Genomic DNA, 21,873 nt, shown 5'->3' on the forward strand with positions numbered 1-21,873 from the left:
CATTCTAGTCTAAAGACATAATCATATTAGAATACGAGAGAGATAACTTAAAATACCATTTTCATGTACAGTCGTTAACACTACAAGTATCAGCAGATGTGTCTAAAAGAACAACCGGTCCTTAAAAGGTTGATCTACATTTCAAAAGACATTATTTTCTTCCAGGAGAATGAAAAATGAGTTCCACGCAGCTGTAGGGATTGGGATTACACAACAGGAATTCAGATCAAAGTAGTCCAGCCATCTGACACAGTCTGAGTTTCAGAGCTGGGTGGAACCCTGGGTCAGTGCAATCAATACTGCAGAAGGATCCATTCTACCTGCTGTCCAGGGGACCAGATCAGGGTGCGTGTGTGTGTGTCAAGATTGTTAGGGCTTTTACTGATGTCTCATATCCACAATGAATCAAATCACAACATTTTTATTCATCACAAGCAACAGGTGTGGACTAACAGTGAAATACTTAGTTACGGGCCCTTCCCAACAATACAGAGAGAAAGAAAATAGTGAAATAATAGAAAAGTCAAACACGTAATAATAAAAGTCACAATAGATTAAAAAAATGAGTAACGATAACTAGTCTATATACAAGAGCTACCAGTACTGAGTCAATGTGCAGGGGTACGAGGTCATTGAGGTAGATATGTACATATAACTAGGAATAAAGTGACAGATAGTCAACAATAGCAGCAGAGTAAGTGATCAGTCGTAAAGGTGAGTGCAAAAAGGATCAATGCAGATAGTCCGGGTAGCTATTTGATTAATTATTTAATTAACTCTTTAGAAGTCTTATGGCTTGGAGGTAGACGCTGTTCAGGGTCCTGTTGGTTCCAGATTTAGTGCATTGGTAACGCTTGCCGTGCGGTAACAGAGAGAAAAGTCTGTGACTTGGGTGGCTGGAGCCTTTTTTAGGGCCTTCCTCTGAAACTGCCTGGTATAGAGGTCTTGGATGACAGGGAGCTCGGCACCAGTGATGTACTGGGCTATACGTACTACCCTCTGTAGCGCCTTGCAGTCGGGTGCCGAGCAGTTTCTATACAAAGTGGTGACGCAGCCTGTCAAGATGCTCTCAATGGTGCAGCAGTATAACTTTTTTTTTTAAACTGAGGGCCCATGTGAAATCTTTTCAACCTCCTGAGGGGGAAAAGGTGTTGTCGTGCCCTCTTCATGACTGTGCTCGTGTTTTTGGACCATGATAGGTCCTTAGTGGAGACCGAGGAACTTGAAGCTCTCGATCGCCCCGTCAATGTGGAAGGGGGTGTGCTCGGCCCCCCATTTCCTGTAGTCTACGATCAGCTCTTTGGTCTTGCTGAAGTTAAGAGAGAGGTTGTTGTCCTGGCACCACACTGCCAGGTCTCTGGCCTCCTCCCTATAGAATGTATCATCGTTGTCGGTGATCAGGCCTACCACCTACCATGCTGAGCTGTAGTTAATGAACAGCATTCTCACGCTGGTGTTCCTTTTGTCCAAGTGGGAAATGGCAGTGTGGAGTGCAATAGAGATTGTGTCATCTGTAGATCTGTTGGGGCGGTTTGCAAATTGGAGTGGGTCCAGGGTGTCTGGGATAATGGTGATAAGTGTGAGCCATGACCAGCCTTTCAAAGTATTTCATGGCTACAGATGTGAGTGCTACAGGGCGATAGTCATTGGGCACAGGGAGTGTGGTGGTCTGCTCGAAATATTTATGTATTACAGACTGGGTCAGGGAGAGGTTGAAAATATCAGTGAAGACACTTGCCAGCTGGTCAGCGCAGGCTCTGAGCACGCATCCTGGTAATTCGTCTGGCCCTGCGGCCTTGTGAATGTTAACCTGTTTAAAAAGTCTTACTCACATCGGCTGCGGGGAGCGTGATCACACAGTCGTCTGGAACAGCTGGTGCTCTTACACATGGTTCAGTGTTGCTTGGCTCGAAGTGAGCATTGAAGGCATTTAGCTCGTCTGGAAGGCTCGCGTAATTGGGCAGCTAGGTTTCCCTTTGTAATCCGTGATAGCTCGCAAGCCCTGCCACATCAAGGAGAGTTATAGTGATCAAGATTCAATTCCCTTTTAATTAAGAATCATCAGTTATAAACAACCAAATCCAGCCTTTTCAGAGCACTGCACAGCATAACATGTTGACGAACCAGTAGCTAACATTGGTACTGTATATCCTGAAATGGATGCATTGGCTACATGCTTTGCCTACTAAACAGCAGCGGCTGAGACACATTGAGAGAGCGAGATTGTCCTGCCCTTTTGACCGACAGAAGACCCAAGATGCTAATCCTGACCTTTCTCTCCAGACAGACAGACAGACAGACAGACATGAGTTTCTGCTCTCTGCCCAAATATCACCTTCTCCATGTTCACCCACCAACCTGCCTGTTTCTATCCTCTCTAGAGATATCACATTCGCCACCATTCACTAGGTATATGAAATATATGATCAAATGTATGTTTTCATGATATTACACTTCCAAAGGAAAGGCCTCTCATACAGGAAATTAGCAAACCAATAGTTTACTTCAGAGGGAGTACAGTACTACTGTTTGGGCTGTATTGTACGTCCATTAAACCAAAATAAATAAAGAAGGGAACCCAGTAAAAGTTTGTGAGGAAGCTGGCTCAGCATTTTACAGTCTTTCAGGCTAGAACAGACAGAACTTTGCAACCGAATCTCCAAATAAAACGGCATAACTCCAGCAACAGAATTACGCCATGGCTTGAAGTTTAAATTACACCATCTGGTGCCGTATCTTCGTTGTCAGTCCAAAAAAGTTTAGGGATTAATTCTGAATGGTTAACGTTAGGGTTAAAGTTAGGGATAGGGTTAAACTTAAGTTTAGGCATTAATTGGGTAAGTTAATGATTAAGGTTTAGGAAAGGCTTTAAAAAAAAGAAAAAACGCATGCCTAGCACTGGGATTGAACACGCGACCCTTGGAGCTGGCGTCTACAGCTTAAACGCCCATTCACCATCCACAATGCCCTAGTGAGCCTACTATACAGTAATAGGCGCTCACGCTGCCCCTAGTGGTCAGGTATAGCTTCCACATTTCGCCAGGTCCAAACGTAATCTGATACCTGCAGAGTCAGTATCTCCTGGTGTCATAGCCACGGGAAGTAAGGGTGCTGAGGGTGTGGCAGCACCTCCTGATTAAAACATAATTATTATAATAATTAAAAGAAAGAAACTAGGCCTTTATTACTCTTGTATGAGCGGAGAAAAATACTCCTCAGCAGAGCGGAGATAAATACTCCTCAGCCCCCCCCCACCTCACATCGCAAATGTCACCCTATTCCCTATATAGTGCATTACCTTTGACAAGGTCCCATAGGGAATAGGGTGCCATTTGGGACGCAGCCGAGGAGACTGTTTTCATCCAGCTGAGCTGAACGTTAGAAAGACTGCACCAAAGCGGGTAGTATTTAGCACAAGTCCTTTGGAAGCCTGAAAACCCTCTACAGCAGGGGCTTTCATCTCTTACCCTATGAGGTCCGGAGCCTGCTGGTTTTCTGTTCTACCTGATAATTAATTGTACCCACCTGGTGTCCCAGGTCTAAATGAGTTCCTGATTAGAGGGGAACAATGGAAAAAACACAGTGGAACTGGCTTCGAGGTCCAGAGTTGAGCTTGAGGGCTATATAGTACCAACAAGAGTGTTGTGGGAGAGCTACTGTGGCAACAGTTACAAGAGCACAGCTGAACCCACAGTTTTCAGAAAAGTAGAAATAATCAACAACCACAGAAGTTCAACACTCACAGAACAGCTGAGCAGCAGGTTTGAATTCCCCATTATAACACCTAAACCCTTTATTACTGACCACAGTGGCTATGTTCCAAATGGCCCCTTATTCCCTATGTAGTGCCCATAGGGCTTTGGTAAAATAAAAAAGTAGTGCACTATATAGGCAATGGGGTGCCAACGGGGAGTCTTTAAAGTTTTCTGAGCAGAGGTACTTATTACCCACGATTTAATAATTCCAGACAAAGTCGAAATGTTATAAATAACAAGCTATAAAACGCTATGTGAAACAAATACTGTACATTCTTCAAAAGCCAAGTCCTATGAACATATCATCAACAAGCAATTAAATCAATGATTTTCGCAGACTTGAAAATGAAATGAAAGCCCCAGAGCGGGTCTAGCAGCGGATGAAAAGGTTGACTTTCTCCTCTTTTGCGCAACTTTCTTTTAACTTTAATGGGCCTAAATTGGAAGGAACGTCATGCAAAGAGACAATTCTGGACCGCGCCCATGTAATCATTCCCATTCTGCCGTTTGAGAGGCCACAGCAAAAGGTTGAACTAATGCGCGCTTTGGGGTGAGATTCAGATCTAGGACCAACTTCCCATCCCCCAGTGGGAGAAATGCAAAACTGAACCAAGATCAGCATATAGGGCAGGGGTGAATTTTGGGATTTCGAATTCAACAAAAGGCAGCACAGACTTTTTGTTTTTACTTATTTGTTCATCCATACTTTATATCTACCTTTAGATGTTCCAGTGTGGCCTGGAGTGTTTTTTTTTAACCCAAAATAATAATTCCTTTAAAATGCCGAATGTGGCCCGCGGGCCGTAGTTGCCCACCCCTGGTCTAGGGGCAACTTCACCGTATTCCAGCCCCACAAGGAAGGAGTTTTGAGAGGGGGAAAAAAAACTACTGGTACTGGTCATGTGATTGGCTTACTGTATGTATCCACTGCCCATCCTTTGGTGTCATGCAGTATGAGGTGGTATGTGATGGTATATACACAGTAAAAAACTGAAGTGATGTTTGATGGTGTGTGTGTAGTAAAAAGTGTAATGTGGTATGTGTCTATGTGATGTGTGAGTGGTAAAAGGTGTGCGTGCATGCGTGTGTGTGTGATGTGGTTTATGATGGTTTATGTGTATGTAGCGATGCAGGGAGTCGTGTGTGTGCGTGCGTGCAGTGACGCAGCACTCTCTGCATCATCGTGACTCACTGGGAATCTGTTGGATCCTGTGGACCACCACAAAGGCATCGGAGAGGCCCACCTTCACCGGGTGATTGACAGAGCTGATCTGGGCCACCTCGATGGGGATCTGGAAGAGAGAGGAGAGACCAGTGGAGGGGCATCAATCACCAGCCGTCACACCTATCTAACTGAGCCGGCTGCAAACAGACCAAACCAGGCAGAGGCCTAACAGTTTCTGATGCTGATGGAAGGCTGGGGTAAATGTGTCCCAAAATGACACCCTATACCGTTTATAGTGCACTTCTTTTGACCAGGGCCGGCACTATATAGGGAATAGGGTGCCATTTTGTGACGCAAGCCTACAGACAATGGGACTTCATTTACTGGCAAGAACAAAGAGCTTACAATCAACTCATCTCCCCAGAAAATCCAATTAATAACTCCACAAAACAAGTCCGGCGGGCTCAAACTTGAGAATGTAGAGATCCTTGGAGAGACACACTTTTATTGTGTGGTGAAAGTGAAGTGAACACAGCAGTCACCTTTACGTCTTTACATGAAGGTGGATGAGGTGAGTGGTTAGAGAGAAGTACTCCCTGATTGGAATGGAGAGAAAGAGAGAGAGAGAAAGAGATATGTCGCGTCATGCCCTGATTGAGAACAGAGGTTGGAGAGCACAGAGCTTTATTTATCAACTCAATCACGGAGAGAATGTAATAAGTGCTCCGTCGCCACAAGGAAGAGAGGGTGAGGAATGAGAGAGCGAGAGAGAGAAACAGAGAGAGAGAAATGGAAACAGAGAGAGAGAGAGAGAGCGAGAAATAGAGAAACAGAAAGAGATGGAGAAGGAGAGAGCGGTGAACGTGAATAATTCCCTGCTCCTCACAAGCTGGGTGTGACGTAATGTCACTCCTATAACCCTATAGCTGGGTTAGCTGACAACGTCACGAAAATGATGCGTAAGCATTGCAGAGGCCGTGTGTTGTTATGATTCTGAAAGTTCAGATAACTAGCAACAATGACAAGAAGCTGCCATGTGGGGGGAATCGTAGGTGGTTCATTTCAGCTAGTTTTATCTTGTTCTTGATACCATGTCTTGTTTAGCTAATTATCGCTATCTAGCTAGCCAACAACTGTAACGATATATTTGAGAGACAACAAGTACTCATTGTGCAAATGTATTTATGTTCTCAATAAACATTTGGAGAGGAAATAAAGTGTGCATGTTGTCAACAATCCTTTGATTCTAAACGAATCCCTTCTGTTTTCCTCAAGGGTTGCGCACAGATCGGTTTTGTTGCTAAGCAATCCACCCGTCTGTGGGAGATAGCTGGAGGGAGGAGCAGCGAGAGAAATAAAGAGAGACAGTGCGAGAGGGACTGAGAGTAGCAGAAATAGAGAAAGCGAGAGAAAGAGGCAGAGGGGAGGGACATATAGCCTAGATAGGGAGCAACAGAGAGAGAGAGAGAGAGAGAGAGAGAGGCATATGTAGATAAAGAGAACGAGAGAGAGGTTTAATACGTCGATAAAGAGAAAGAGAGAGAGAGAGACCTCTTTGTAGGCGAAGACGATCCTGCCGTCGCTGTGCAGTGTGGCCTGAAAGGTGAAGCTGCCCAGGTTGTAGCTGTCCTGCAGGTGGACATGGTCCCACTGGACTACCAGAGCAGTGCCTGGATGAGGGAAAGGGAAAGAGGGAGACTGTCAGAACCTTAGACAATCAAACAGGACCACATAACCACACAGGACCATGCAAAACCACAAAGAACCACTTAGGACCAGATATAACCACTTAGAACAACACAGTACCGCACAGAACAACATACTGTATAACCACACAGGGCCACACAGAACTACATATAAACACACAGTTCCACACAAAACCACATAGAACCACACATGACCGTACAGAATAATATAGAACCACATACAGTATAACCACACAGGACCATACAGAACCACTTAGAACCATATGTAACAGGTGTGGGAAACCTAGGGGTTTAAAACTGGATAGAAAGTATGTAGAAATTATAATGGACCTATAACAAAATCGGTCCCCAAAGAAGTCTATGCAGCCCCCTGAATTTTGAAAACCCAATGTGGCCCTTTGAGACAAAATGATTACCCACCCCTGATATATAACTACACAGGACAATAGAGAACTACATAGACCTACATAGATTTCTATTAGATACGAATATGGAGAGCAAAACCCAGAGGAGGCAAGGTTCCTTAAGTTTCAAACATTGCCTAAGGCATCCAGGGTAGCCAAAATGAGTTGTGACATGCGTCTTCTCTGATACCACAGTTTCACCTTCTCAGATTATAAAAGATACATGTAAGCCTAGTAAATTCAGCAAAAAAAATAAACATCCTCTCACTGTCAACTGTGCTTATTTTCAGCAAACTTAACATGTGTAAATATTTGTATGAACATAACAAGATTCAACAACTGAGACATAAACTGAACAAGTTCCACAGACATGTGACTAACAGAAATGGAATAATGTGTCCCTGAACAAAGGGGAGGTCAAAATCAAAAGTAACAGTCAGTATCTGGTGTGGCCACCAGCTGCATTAAGTACTGCAGTGCATCTCCTCCTCATGGACTGCACCAGATTTGCCAGTTCTTGCTGTGAGATGTTACCCCACTCTTCCACCAAGGCACCTACAAGTTCCTGGACATTTCTGGGGGGAATGACCCTAGCCCTCACCCTCCAATCCAACAGGTCGCAGATGTGCTCAATGGGATTGAGATCTGGGCTCTTCGCTGGCCATGGCAGAAAACTGATATTCCTGTCTTGCAGGAAATCATGCACAGAACGAGCAATATGGCTGGTGGCATTGTCATGCTGGAGGGTCATGTCAGGATGAGCCTGCATGAAGGGTACCACATGAGGGAGGAGGATGTCTTCCCTGTAACGCACAGCGTTGAGATTGCCAGCAATGACAACAAGCTCAGTCCGATGATGCTGTGACATACCGCCTCAGACTATGACGGACCTTCCACCTCCAAATCGATCCCGCTCCAGACTACAGGCTTCGGTGTAACGCTCATTCCTTCGACGATAAACGTAAATCCGACCATCACCCCTGGTGAGACAAAACCGTGACTCATCAGTGAAGAGCACTTTTTGCCAGTCCTGTCTGGTCCAGCGACGATGGGTTTGTGCCCATAGAAGATGTTGGAGGCGGTGATGTATGGTGAGGACCTGCCTTACAACAGGCCTACAAGCCCACAGTCCAGCCTCTCTCAGCCTATTGCAGACAGTCTGAGCACTGATGTAGGGATTGTGGTTCTTGGTGTAACTCGGGCAGTTGTTGTTGCCATCCTGTACCTGTCCCGCAGGTGTGATGTTCGGATGTACCGATCCAGTGCAGGTGTTGTTACACGTGGTCTGTCATTGCGAGGACGATCAGCTGTCCTTCCTGTCTCCCTGTAGCACTGTCTTAAGCGTCTCACAGTACGGACATTGCAATTTATTGCCCTGGCCACATCTGCAGTCCTCATACCTCCTTGCAGCATGCCTAAGGCACATTCACGCAGATGAGCAGGGACGCTGGGCATCTTTCTTTTGGTGATTTTCAGAGTCAGTAGAAAGGCCTCTTTAGTGTCCTAAGTTTTCATAACTATGACCTTAATTGCCTACCGTCTGTAAGCTGTTAGTGTCTTAACGACCGTTCCACAGGTGCATCTTCATTAATTGTTTATGGTTCATTGAAGCATGGGAAACAATGTTTAAACCCTTTACAATGAAGATCTGTGAAGTTATTTGTTTTTTTACGAATTATCTTTGAAAGACAGGGTCCTGAAAAAGGGACGTTTCTTTTTTTGCTGAGTTTATATTCCAGTAAACAAAACTCCTTGCAACATACAGGCCACATTTAATTATTTTTGAAGAATCAGGAGGAAGCTCACATGAAGTACTCTGCACTGGATGGGGGGGTTTGAAATCATTTCACTATTCAAATAGTATCCTTCTTTTTTTTGTTGGATATCAGTATATTCGAAATACATTCGTTTTTTTAAACGTACATTTTTAACCTGAGCACTGCTGCGCGTGGTAGAGGCTGGCGCTCTATTGCTGCAGCTGTGCCTGCAGAGGTTATATGGGGCGGTGTGTGTGTAGCGAGCAGAGGGAGGGAGAGAGAGAGAGAGAGAGACGCCAAGGCAACTCGGCTACAGCCAAGACTAGCTAACTTGTAGCAGCCACAATGTTATTCATCATCCCACATAACTGTGCCTGTCTTGACTGGAGTAGCTAGGCTGATTGAAGCCACATGCTGCGCTTTCTCTCCAACCCCATTCAGATAAAACAGCCGACCTGATGGTTGCTCGTTGTAGCCTTCACGCTAACTTTTAGAGCTTTTTTTGTTTTTCTTTTTGTTCCATCATTGCATTACATTAGTGAACTCTCACTCCCATTTGCTACACATTGAGCCTCTTTGCCGATTTGATTGGACAACATAAACAACAAGACAGGTGAAGGCTACCGGTCTTTTTATTGGGCGCACGTGCATGTCAAAAAGCGACATTGAGAAGTTTGTTACTTTATTCCATGAATCATTTGAAATGTCATGGTATATCCGTGTGTATAACAATGTTACACTGATATTGTCATTTCATTTAGAAAAAGCACTCTGGTTATAGAGGCCTGTTTTCGCTCCAAAATGTATTTGAACACTAACATCCGTTCAGATATTCAAATAACCGTGCGCATCCCTACCCCGGGTGCAAACCTCACGTTCCTCCCCATGCCGTTTTGATTTAGTGTGGACTTCAGAGAGACTTTGGATGTGAAAGTGATGCCTTTGCTCTCCCATGCAGCCAGACAGTCATTTGGCCAAGAGCCAGAGCAATAAAGGTTTGTTAACACAAATAATCAATTTTTCCATCACACAGCCAGAACCTCTCTCCCGTCCAAAGTAAAGTGGGGATTTCGTTTCTCTGCTGACAGCTAGGAGTACTGCAGCTGTAGTGCTACAGGAAACCCCTGTAATATCCACACCTGGTCTCCAGAAGGCTTATGCATGAGGCTGATGCTACAGGATTCTCGATGACCTGGCCGGGGCATGGGGCTGCATGCTTGATGTAGAGAGGACAGGAATCGAGGCAGGGCATGGCAGTGGCCCGCGTCCCAAATGGCACCCTATTCCCTGTACAGGAAATTGGGGTGCCCTATGTGCCCTGGTCAAACGTGGTGCACTATATAGCGAATAGGGTGCCATTTGGGATGCAGCCAGCGGTTGTCACAGTAACCCTGTCTGTTCTGAATACTCTATCCATCTGACTGAGAATGGGTCCTGGCTAGGGGGCTGGGAACGCAACGCTACTCTGCTTGGATTCTGTTTTGGATGGGGAGGGAGGGAGGGAGGGAGAGGGGGCAATTGAGGGTAAATTGAAGACGTGTAGAGGTAGACAGAGGTATAGGTAGATTGGAGGAGGGAAAAGAGAATAGTGTGACTACTCCTTGTTGGCCGTGTGAGTTCCACCAGTCAGTGCTATAAAGGTAAGCCTAATAGAAGTCCGGAGCCTACTTAAAATGCATTGAGTTCAGAGAGAAAGCAGCCGTGCTATCTGGGGCTCCCTCTTCTAAAAATACAGACTGGGTGAGAATGAGTGCACTGCACAAGCTGGCCTTGTTTTTCCCTAAAATGGCTTATATGCTGCAGAAAGTTAGGCAAAAAAAAATAATTCTCGACACACTGGGAATAGTGTACTAGTCGGCAGGGGGACGATGACTGCATAGGGCTCGAAAATGTTGAAAACACATAGACACAACTTCTTACAACGTTGAATATTTCTTAAAGTGAGAAAGAGAGGCTGTCAGTGGGTCCCCATGGGGGGGATACATTTAAAGTAGATGAATCAAGTTTTAATTGGATGTGTATGAGGTTGAGAGGCAAGGCTGAGGTTCCAGTCTACATGCAGCCTTGGCAGGCCACTGCCTGATGGATGGACTGGTAAAGAGCATCTAGGCTGGGTATTGATCAGCTGCCACACTGCCTAACCCATGATGGAAATGGTCCACTGGAAAAGGTCATTCAGCTGGTCAGTCACCAACTGCGTCCTAAATGACACCCTATCCCCCAAACAGGATATAGGGTGCCATTTGGGAGGCAGACACTGATTTGGGGAGATTGGCGAGCAATGGAGGCCTACATGGTCAGAGAAGAGATTCCAACCGTAAGATTGACCTGTTTTGAAAGAGCCCATTATTAGTTTTTTTTTTCTTCTCACCAATAGTCTGTGCTTCTGGCGCAGTTTGTCATGTGCTACAGCATGCCTTTGAGAGCCATGGGTCTCAGCGTTTGCATCTTGCAAGTTACACACTGCTGTCAGACGTGGGATCTTGTAGCTGGAGTTGCTACAATCTTAAGGACAGAGCATAGACAAATTAGGGACTGAGTGCCACGTACCGTTGTCAAAGTAGATGACGGTTGAGTTCCTGGAGACACTGGGGTCAAAGTTGGCCATGAGGGGGGCGATGTACTGGGTGGCCGTCAGCATCCTGTGGACGACATCACCCGTGTAGATGAACCCTGAGGAAGAAACACAGAGCGGGTAGTACTCATTCATTACGACAGTCGCCACCCCACAACAAGTCGGCATGTCAATGACTGAGGGCCTACTATTATTCAACTCGTTTCAAGGTCTCTCTCGCTCTCACGTGTCAAGGTCAGACAGGTGCTGCCCCCTTTCGGTCAGGTGCAGTCCAATAAACCACCGAACTTCGGCAAGTCAAGATGCATGTCTGTTTATCTTTCCACACGTTTACAAAATGGTCCATCATATCCCCGCTGACCCCCAGCCACTGGCTTCCTAACCCCCCACCTGCATCAGCTGCTTGGTCCTGCTGATTAATTAGCTAATTATATTCCATAAAATAAAACCTGAAGGGCTTCAAAGAGGAAATGCTGATTTAGCAGAGTAAATTCACTCATCATATAATGGAGTTTCTCAGTCATGTTCCCTGGCGAAGCTTCCCTCTCTGCCTGACAGTCTCAAACCAGACACGCAGGCAAGCACGCACGCGCACGCGCACGCGCACGCGCACGCACACACACACAGTCAGTGACAATAAGGACTTTGTTAAGGGCTTCCACTCTGTTCAGTCTCACAACAAGGTGGTGTTTGTATGACAGGTTAGAGTCACAGAGGACTGTTTCTTCTTCAGCCATTAGAGACAGTTAGAAGGCTGGTGAAAGGTTGCCTGCTGCTTTCTCTCTCGTCTTTTCCACAGTGTGTGTGTGTGTGTGTGTATATACTCGCATCATCTAAATACAGCTTCATCAGAGAGGACATCAATAGAAAAAAGTTGTCCTTTGTTTCTCAGTTGGTAGAGCATGGTGGGTTTGAGTCCTGTGACCACCCATATGTTAAATGCATGCAGACATGACTGTAAGTTCCTTCGGATGAACGCATCTGGCTGAAACTTTTGTACAGCAAGAAAAAGCTAAAAAATAAAAAAAGATGGAAAAAACCTAAACAGTGTTCTTCAAAGGACACTCATAGCTGCAGCCAATTCACTGCCAGCTCGTGTCACCATATGTCTTCACCAACAGCAGACGTGCTGTAAAGAAAACAACACATTACGACAGAGGCCAAGAACACTGCCCCTCCCAGTGAGAAATCAATCCTGGGGGCTGCACAGTCAAGTGCAGCCCCCATCCAGCAGTGTGTGTGTGTGTGTGTGTGTGTGTGTGTGTGTGTGTGTGTGTGTGTGTGTGTGTGTGTGTGTGTGTGTGTGTGCCCCCACCCAGTGCAGTCAGCAGAGCACAGAGCTGTGGAGATACAGGAGAACGGGAGGATCGAAGGAGGATCGAAGGAGGAGGGGGAGTTGAGTGACTACAGTAAGCCTACCTGTCGGTCTACTAGGTAAACATGGGGGAGGGAGAGAGAGAGATTTAGCTAGAGATAAAAGGGTGGAGATTTGGGGCTACCCTCCCTCCTCCTCCCTCCCTCCCTCCCTCCACACTGAGGAGAATGACACAAATGTTTCAACTCTGACTCAATCAGTGCATTCAATCAGCTGTAGTGTTTACCCAATAGCCCAACCATGTGCCTTTTCTCCGACACACCTGGTCTCCCCACCTTTCTCTTTGTATCTTGAAACAGCACAGAATGGGCCCAGACAAAGACGTACAGTGTAGGCCCACATAACCACACAAAGGCCATCAGGGACACACACAGGCAAAACGCACGCACAGAGACACATGCACGCGGGCACACTCACACGCAAGAATGCGCGGACGCACGTGCACACACGCACCATCCTCTATGTTAAATTCAGCCTGTTGGGAGACTTTTGGCTCTGTGCCTGCTTCTCCGGTCAAAGGAGAGAGGCTTTTCCTAAAAATCTGTTGCAAACACAAAAACATTAAACCGACAGCTTGGGGAAAATATGACAGTCTCGCAGTACACTTAAGAGCAGACACCCAGAGAGAGAGCCATTCAATAGAGCGGGCAGTCAAATTCATTATGGCCGTCACTTTAAGGACGGTTGGGGAACTGGACAGTAGGAGTGGGAGTAGAAGAGTAAGAATTCAGCAGAGAATGAGAGAAAGAGAAAAGGGGGTGAGTGTGTGGGGGATGGAGATGGTGAGGGGGAAGAGAGAGAGAAAGAGAGAGAGGGAGAGAGGGAGAGACAGAGAGAGAAACACAGAGACAGATAGTGAGAGGGATAAGAGATTTTGTTCCATTTCTAGTTCCACCTCTGTTTATATGTGCTGGTGTCAGGGAGTACTGTTCTGTATATAGAGGAAAACATGAATGGGCATTACCAGAACCTCTTGACCAAGCACTCTACTTTATTAAACATTCTGTCCAAAGAACCCAATTGTTTTTCCATACTGAGCCTTTGTTAAGTTCTGGAGAGATTTCATAGGAGCAGCCAGCATAGAAGGAACACACAGACACACACACACACACACACACACACACACACACACACACACACACACACACACACACACACACACACACACACACACACTTTCTATCTCTCTGTATTCGCCTTGAGCGTCTGCTGCGTGTCTGGCCATTACCTTATCTCACAAACAGCCGCAGAGAAAAACATCTCTTCAATTAAGGGAGAGGCTTCCCTCATTTTGTCTGTGTAATCATAATGACTGTGGCTTATCAGACACTAGAGGCACACACGTAGAGAAAGCCTTTGTTAGCATAGGCTCACAGGAAGAGAGGAGAAACAACTGGACAAACTGCTGTCGCCATACTGAGTGACCACCTTGTGTCTCTCGGCTTCCTCCCTGTGTCTGTCTCTTTCTCTCTCTACGTCGTCTGTTTGCCTGTTAGTGTGCAAGTGCTTGTGTGTGGCTAGAAGATATAGGTTGTGTGTGTGTGTGTGTGTGTGTGTGTGTGTGTGTGTGTGTGTGTGTGTGTGTGTGTGTGTGTGTGTGTTTACTGGCTGCCTTGTTATTCCACTGCATTCCACACTTAGAAAAAAGGGTTCTAAAAGGGTTCTTTGCAGAGGGATAGGTTTCTGCTAATAACTGTTTTCATCTGAAGAACACTTTTTGGAAGAGAAAAGTTATTTGTAAGGAAAATGGTTCTACCTAGAACCTTTAACATCCTAAGAACCGTATTAGGAAAAAAGGGTTCCTCGACGATTCTTTGGAAGGCAAGAAGGGTTCTACATAGAACCCTTCTGAATGTAAATACGTTTTTTAATTGTCATTTTTTATTTATTTGAAATAGTGCCTGCATTAGTGTTTACCTCAGAGCTTGAGTAATCAAAGTAAAGTTTAAAAAGATAGGCGTGAGAATGTTTTAAACTGTACCTATATGGGAACATTTGTGCATGTACAGTATCTGGTATTCCCTTAATCATTTCAAATAACAGTACTAACATAGTTGATATCTTTACCATGATTTCTGTCTTGATTTTAATTTCTAGTGTTGATTCAGGAGTAAAATTAACTTAACACTCAGTGGTGTACAAGTGTTGTCTGTTGGTATTAATAACCAGAGTCGAGTGTGATTGTTTTACTCTACACAGATTAAAAATGACACAATCAAAACCACACCCATCATTGTCATATTTCCCAGAATGCTCTATTGTAGGTTGATTTTCACAATTGCTTGTATCAATATCTGTGTTTTTGCATGTACATTGATTGATTAATTAATCTTATGCTACTCAAATATAAATAACATAAATGTTTCTAACATAATCCAATCTGTTACTTGGATTTATTGCACCTGTTAATGCAATGGTTATTCCACTTTAGATGATTTAGGTAGTCTCATTAATGAATCTTCCCTACCTTGGCAGTTGTTCTCAATGCACGTTCCAGGTGATTAAAAGTTCAAATCGTTGAATATCCTCACACTGGCTGGATTCCAATATGCATTACACATCACTTTGCAAGCCAAGCATAATGTGACTTGCAGGCCTGATGTGGAATGTAAACCAGGAGTTTCCTAACAACACTGACTTATGGTATAACTAAGCTCTCAAAGAAAGGCCTTATCATTTACACATACTCATTCAAAGGTTTTTCTTTATTTGGACTATTTTCTACATTGTAGAGTAGTAGTGAAGATAAAGAAAAACCCTTGAATGAGTAGGTGTTCTAAAGCTTTTGAACGGTAGTGTATGTAATGTATTGTCAGAGTTTAATTTCAAAGGCTAATAAGGTTGGCAGAACCGTTCATAGAGGGTTCTAGGAAGAACCTTTAGATTGTTTTTACACTGCTGCTACTTGCTGTTTATTATCTATGCATAGTCACTTTACAAATTACCTCGACTAACCTATACCCCCGCACATTGACTCGGTACCGGTACCCCCTGTATATAGCCTTGTTATTGTTATGTCATTTTTTTGTCTTAATTTTTTCTTTTTTGTCTTTTTTTTTCTTTAGTTTATTAAGTAAATATTTTCTTAACTCTATTTCTTGAACTGCATTGTTGGTTAAGGGCTTGTAAGTAAGCATTTCATGGTAAGGTCTACACCTGTTGTATTCAGCGCATGTGACAAATAACATTAGATTTGATTTAGATGATAAAAGGGTTATTGGTAGAACCATTACAGAGGGTTCTAGAAGAACCCTTCATATACACGTAGGGTTCTAGGTAGAACCCTTTACAGAGGGCTCTATGAAGAACCACACACTGAAGAACCCGACCTTTTGTTCTAGTAGTGCACACACGTCAGCCCTGTGTTTATCCCCCCTTAAAATAAAGTATGTGTCCCAAATGGTAAACTATTCCCTAGTGCATTACTTTTGACCAGGGCCCATCACTAAAAAGGGAATAGGGTGCTATTTGGGATGCAACCAAAGCCTCCAACCAAAGTGTGCCTGCAGAAAAACACAGCCGCTGAACCCAATGCATGTGTGTATGGTGAAATCTGGAGCTGAGGGTGAAGTGTGTGTGTGTGTGTGTGTGTGTGTGTGTGTGTGTGTGTGTGTGTGTGTGTGTGTGTGTGTGTGTGTGTATGTGTGTGTGTGTGTGTTTCAGGGTTTTGACAGGGGGCCAGTTCTGGGCCAGTAAAGGCATCACACTGCTGGGTTTCTACCTTGGCTGTCTCTGACAGCTGGGGTTACGGAGGGATCAGATCACATATCACCACACTGTGTCCCAAATGGCACTCTATTATATAGTGCTACTTTTGACCAGGTAGGGAATAGGGTGCCGTTTGGGACCGATAAGACCGGTCTCTAGCGCTACAACCTCCTACCTCTAGACACTTCTCTACATTTGGCTTCAGCAGCACCAACAACACTTCACGTCACAACAACACTTCTTGTGTGACTTCTGTTATTAGGTGATTCATTTCTAAGTGTTGAAGCAACACCATGTCAAACACCACTTCGTTTGATAATGTGCTGTGATTTGTCTGTAAATGGGCCTGACCTCTGTGTTGACCCCTATCCTCAGTGCGGCTGAGACACTTCTCAACTCCACTCTATTCACTGAGTGTACAAAGCATTCCTAATTTCCCCTCAGAAAAGCCTCAACTCGTCGGGGCATGGACTCCACGAGATGTCGAAAGCGTTCCACAGGGATGCTGGCTCATGTTGACTCCAATGCTTCCCACAGTTAGGTCAAGTTAGCTGGATGTCCTTTGGGTGGTGGATCATTCTTGATACACACGGGAAACCCTGCAGTTCTTGCCCCAGACCATCTGAATGGCACATATACACCATCCATGTCCCAATTGTCTCAAGGCTTAAAGATTATTCTTTAACCTGTCTCCTCCCCTTCATCTACACTGACTGAAGTGGATTTAACAAGTGACATCAATAAGGGATCACAGCTTTCACCTGGATAGTCTGTCATGGAATGAGCAGGTGTTCATAATGTTTTGTACACTCAGTTGATTGACGATGTCCATAACAGGACTACTGCTGAGACTGTGGCTGTCCTAATATGGACAGCTCAGTACTGCTCCTGTCCTATCCCCTTCCTGGCTGCATGCAGGGCCATATGTCTCCAGCCTTAGACCCGCACCATCCCCCACTGTCTCTCTAGCTTGACGCTCACAGGAGGATAACACAATTCCAATGGAGGAACGGAAGGTTGGAGCAGGGCAGAGCTGGAGGGGTGGAAAGGCTAGCTAAATGGATAAATGAGTTGGGAGGCGGAGGAGGGGAAGGAGGGAGGGAGGAAAAGAGGATGATAGAGAGATGAAGGGAGGGGTAGACACTGAAATGGAGGTGTGTGAACAGGGATTTACAGAGGCAGAGTCCTGGAGCCTGCGGTGAGCTGATAGCCGCTCCTGCTCCTCCTCCTCTTCCTCCTCTCCTCCATCACTCCGTCTCTCTCTGGAGGCATGTAGGGACTCTTTATCTACTGTGGGGTAGCTGCTAGCTGCTAACAGCATTTGATAGCGTCCCAAATGGCATCCTATTCCCTATACTTTTGACCAGAAATCTACGGGCTCTGGTCAAAAGTAGTGCACCCTATAGGGAATAGGGTTCCATTTGGGACACACACTATTCATCTCTCATGACTAAAACACTGTTCTGGAAGCTCCATGCTCTACAGGATAACTCTGAGGTAGTGAGATATACTATAGCTAGGGAGGAACATTCACCTTGTCCAATAATAGTCTAAGAAATCAGGAAAATGATATATTCGCATGATGATAATGGCGATAGTGATTTATTTTCTTCCATTACGATTACAGTCTAATGTCAGCATACATTGCTGGAATAGTTGGGTACGGTTTAAGCATGACTCCTTGATGTGATAATAGCCACTAAAGACGTTGGAGGAAAATACTCCAAAATACTCTCGGTGGAAAATACTCCTCCTCCTCCTCCTCCCCTCTCCTCCTTTCTTCTCCTCCTCCTTCCTTCACCTCCCCTTCCTCCTTCCTTCACCTCCCTAGTGCGGTTGGAACATTTACTAACACACTCGCCTCTTTTGTAACGTGTCTGACTTGCTCTGGTCCATTACACACACAAACACACAAACCCACCCCACACCCACAGATATAGAAAGGACGAAGCGTTGTCATAATTTGACCATTTTCTTCTTAATATTCATACTCTCATATCACTCCCATTTCACATGTATATCAATGAATTATTATTTCACTCCTATTTCACATGTATATTAATGGGTTATTATATCACTCCTATTTCACAGGTATTGTATATCAATGGGTTATTATTTCACTCCTATTTCACATGTATATTAATGGGTTATTATATCACTCCTATTTCACAGGTACTGCATATCAATGGGTTATTATTTCACTCCTATTTCACATGTATATTAATGGATTATTATATCACTCCTATTTCACAGGTACTGTATATCAATGGATTATTATTTCACATGCATATCAATGGGTTATTATATCACTCCTATTTCACATGTACTGTATATCAATGGGTTATTATATCACTCATATTTCATATGTATATCAATGGATTATTATATCACTCCTATTTCACATGTACCGTATATCAATGGATTATTATATCACTCCTATTTCACATGTACTGTATATCAATGGGTTATTATATCACTCCTATTTCATATGTATATCAATAGGTTATTATATCACTCCTATTTCACAGGTACTGCATATCAATGGGTTATTATTTCACTCCTATTTCATATGTATATCAATGGATTATTATATCACTCCTATTTCACATGTACCGTATATCAATGGGTTATTATAGCACTCCTATTTCATATGTATATCAATGGATTATTATATCACTCCTATTTCACAGGTACTGCATATCAATGGGTTCTTATTTCACTCCTATTTCACATGTATATTAATGGGTTATTATATCACTCCTATTTCACAGGTACTGTATATCAATGGGTTATTATATCACTCCTATTTCACATGTACCGTATATCAATGGGTTATTATATCACTCCTATTTCACATGTACTGTATATCAATGGGTTATTATATCACTCCTATTTCATATGTATATCAATTGATTATTATATCACTCCTATTTCACATGTGTATCAATAGGTTATTATTCCAGCACTTAGCAGTGCAGGTCCTTTTCCAAATCAAAACTCTGGTCTGGTTCTCTCTCCAACATAATCTGCATCCCAAATGGCACCCTATTCCCTATACAGTGCACTACTTTTGACCAGAGCCCTGGTCTAAAGTAGTGCACTATGTAGAGAATAGGGAGCCACTTGGGATGTATTCCAGTACCGGCTGGTATTAATGAGTGTTGGGTACTGGGAGTGGTGGTGGTTTTCCCCAGGTCTAGCAGGCTGGCCACTGGTGCTGAGTGTTGTAAGTGGTTTTGTACCAGTCTAACTGGCTGCCTGGACGACTTGTGCTGAGGGCTGTTAGTGGTTTTGTACTGCGGTCTGTGCCAGATGAGAGTTTTCAAAGCTCAATTTGTTTGGCTGGCCTGGCAGTCGACAGACTGTGACGAGGCGAGATAAATAACCTTCTGTTTGACCCTTTACACTTCTCAGCATTCAGATATCAATCACACACACACACACACAGGTACAAACAAACAGAATCAAAAACACAAGCACGCACACGCGAGAGAACATGCACCCACGCATGCATGCACGCGGGGGACGCGGGCACGCACGCGGGAGGAACGGACGCACGCACACACACACACACACACACACACACACACACACACACACACACACACACACACACACACACACACACACACACACACACACACACACACACACACACACACACACACACACACACACACACACACACACACACACACACACACACACACACACACACACTAAATGCTTCTGTACACCAGCAATGATTTCTCTAACCTCATTACAAACTCTTCTAAACCCTGGAGCAATAAAGCAATGGCTGTATAATTAAGCAATAAGGCCGGGGGGGTGCGGTATATGGCCAATATAACACAGCTAAGGGCTGTTCTTACAGTTTTTTACAATCCCTTTGGCACTCATTTCAGAACCTTGTGGTCATTTTTCAAAACTCTAGACACAAAACTGAAAATGGTCATCACTTGTAACACAGGCTGTCCAATGTTCAAAACATTGCATTGTGCATTCATATCTTTAAAGAAACCTTGCACTTGCAGAATCATTGGTTCAAATAACTCATTTATCATGAAATACCATAGGAACATTCATTTAGATCACCCACACACAAGATACTGATAGTTTCACTGTGTAGTTGTTTGTACAATCATTAAATATTGTAGTACAAAATATGTGATACCATGTTTCATTATGCTACTACACGTAAATACATCACTGTAAAAGGACTAGTAGAGAGAATACTACAGACACAGTGGAATCATTGAACAAAATATGAAATGTATTGGTGAAATACAATAAAATCACAACATAGGTTTCTTTGAATCAAAGCAAAAATAATTAGCTACAAAAATGAAAAAACAGTTAAAGGTCAACTGCAGTGTTCCTCACCTGGCTTACTGTAAAAAGCAAAACAAAGGCTTGATTACTGTACTTCTATATTTCCATCAACCCTGTCTTGTGGATTTGGCCACAGGTTCTCATCCACATCACAATTGATGTTTAATTAGCCAAACATCTTGGGAAGAATCTTCGGGCATGGTGAATCCAGGCCTGACACTGGTCTGCAGTGATGTCATTGCATGCGTCATCCATAGCCTGGAGAAGGGCGGCTTGTTCATGAGGCCGCTGATCATATACCGTCCACCTCCATGTAGAGAAAAATTCCTCAATCGGGTTAAGGAAAGGAGAGTATGGGGGTAAGTACAGGGTGGTAAATTGTGGATGAGCCTGAAACCATGCTTGCACCATTTGAGCATGGTGGAACCTGACATTATCCCACACAATGACATAGGTCATGCCATCAGCTCTACAGACCTGATTTAGCTCATCAAGGAAGGCTACAAGGAGAGAAGCATTATATGATCCAATACGAGGTCTGTGTCCCACCACACCATCTTCCGATATAGCCACACACATGGTGATGTTGGTCCCATGTTGTCCAGGTACTTGGATGGTTGCCCGCTGGCCAATGAAATTCCGACCTCTCCTCCTTGTCTTGGCCAGGTTGAAGCCTGCCTCGTCCAAAAAGAGGAAATTGTGATGGTTTTCGTCAGCATCCAGCTCCATCACCCTCTAAAAATACATTATGGAAAGAAAATTCTACATCATTGTAATCAGTAATTTTGGGGGAATTTTTCACAACAGGCATCTTGAAACTGAACATAACTGAACGTACTCAGTACTCAGTTGCTTCACTCTGTCTGCATTTCTTTCAAAAGGTACATGGTATAGCTGTTTTAGAGACACCTGGTGCCTTTTCAGCATGCGTGCAATAGTCGGCAAACTTATGGCTTCCACATTGTTGAACATGTCGTCATTGTCCAAGATGTGCTGACGAATTTCTGTAAAGTGAATATCATTTCTGGCCCGAACCAAATTGACCACAGCCCACTCTTGTTGGTCAGTCAGAATTTTGCCTCTGCCTCCCCTATTT

The 21,873-nt window shown here is 44.2% G+C and overlaps 1 protein-coding gene across 2 annotated transcripts in view; it reads right to left on the minus strand.

Annotated features, from left to right (window-relative positions):
* Positions 1-21,873, minus strand: part of LOC106590128 (plexin domain-containing protein 2) — a 192,421-nt gene that overhangs the window by 45,625 nt on the left and 124,923 nt on the right. For both annotated transcript variants that reach the window (XM_014180733.2, XM_045710524.1), the window contains exons 5-7: positions 11,338-11,460; positions 6,472-6,590; positions 4,948-5,047 (exon numbers count right to left, since the gene is read on the minus strand). In XM_014180733.2, coding sequence (XP_014036208.2) covers positions 4,948-5,047; positions 6,472-6,590; positions 11,338-11,460 — 342 coding nt within the window. The remainder of the gene's footprint in view (positions 1-4,947; positions 5,048-6,471; positions 6,591-11,337; positions 11,461-21,873) is intronic.

This window comes from Salmo salar, chromosome ssa29, assembly GCF_905237065.1.
Source record: "Salmo salar chromosome ssa29, Ssal_v3.1, whole genome shotgun sequence".
Classification (NCBI taxonomy): domain Eukaryota; kingdom Metazoa; phylum Chordata; class Actinopteri; order Salmoniformes; family Salmonidae; genus Salmo; species Salmo salar.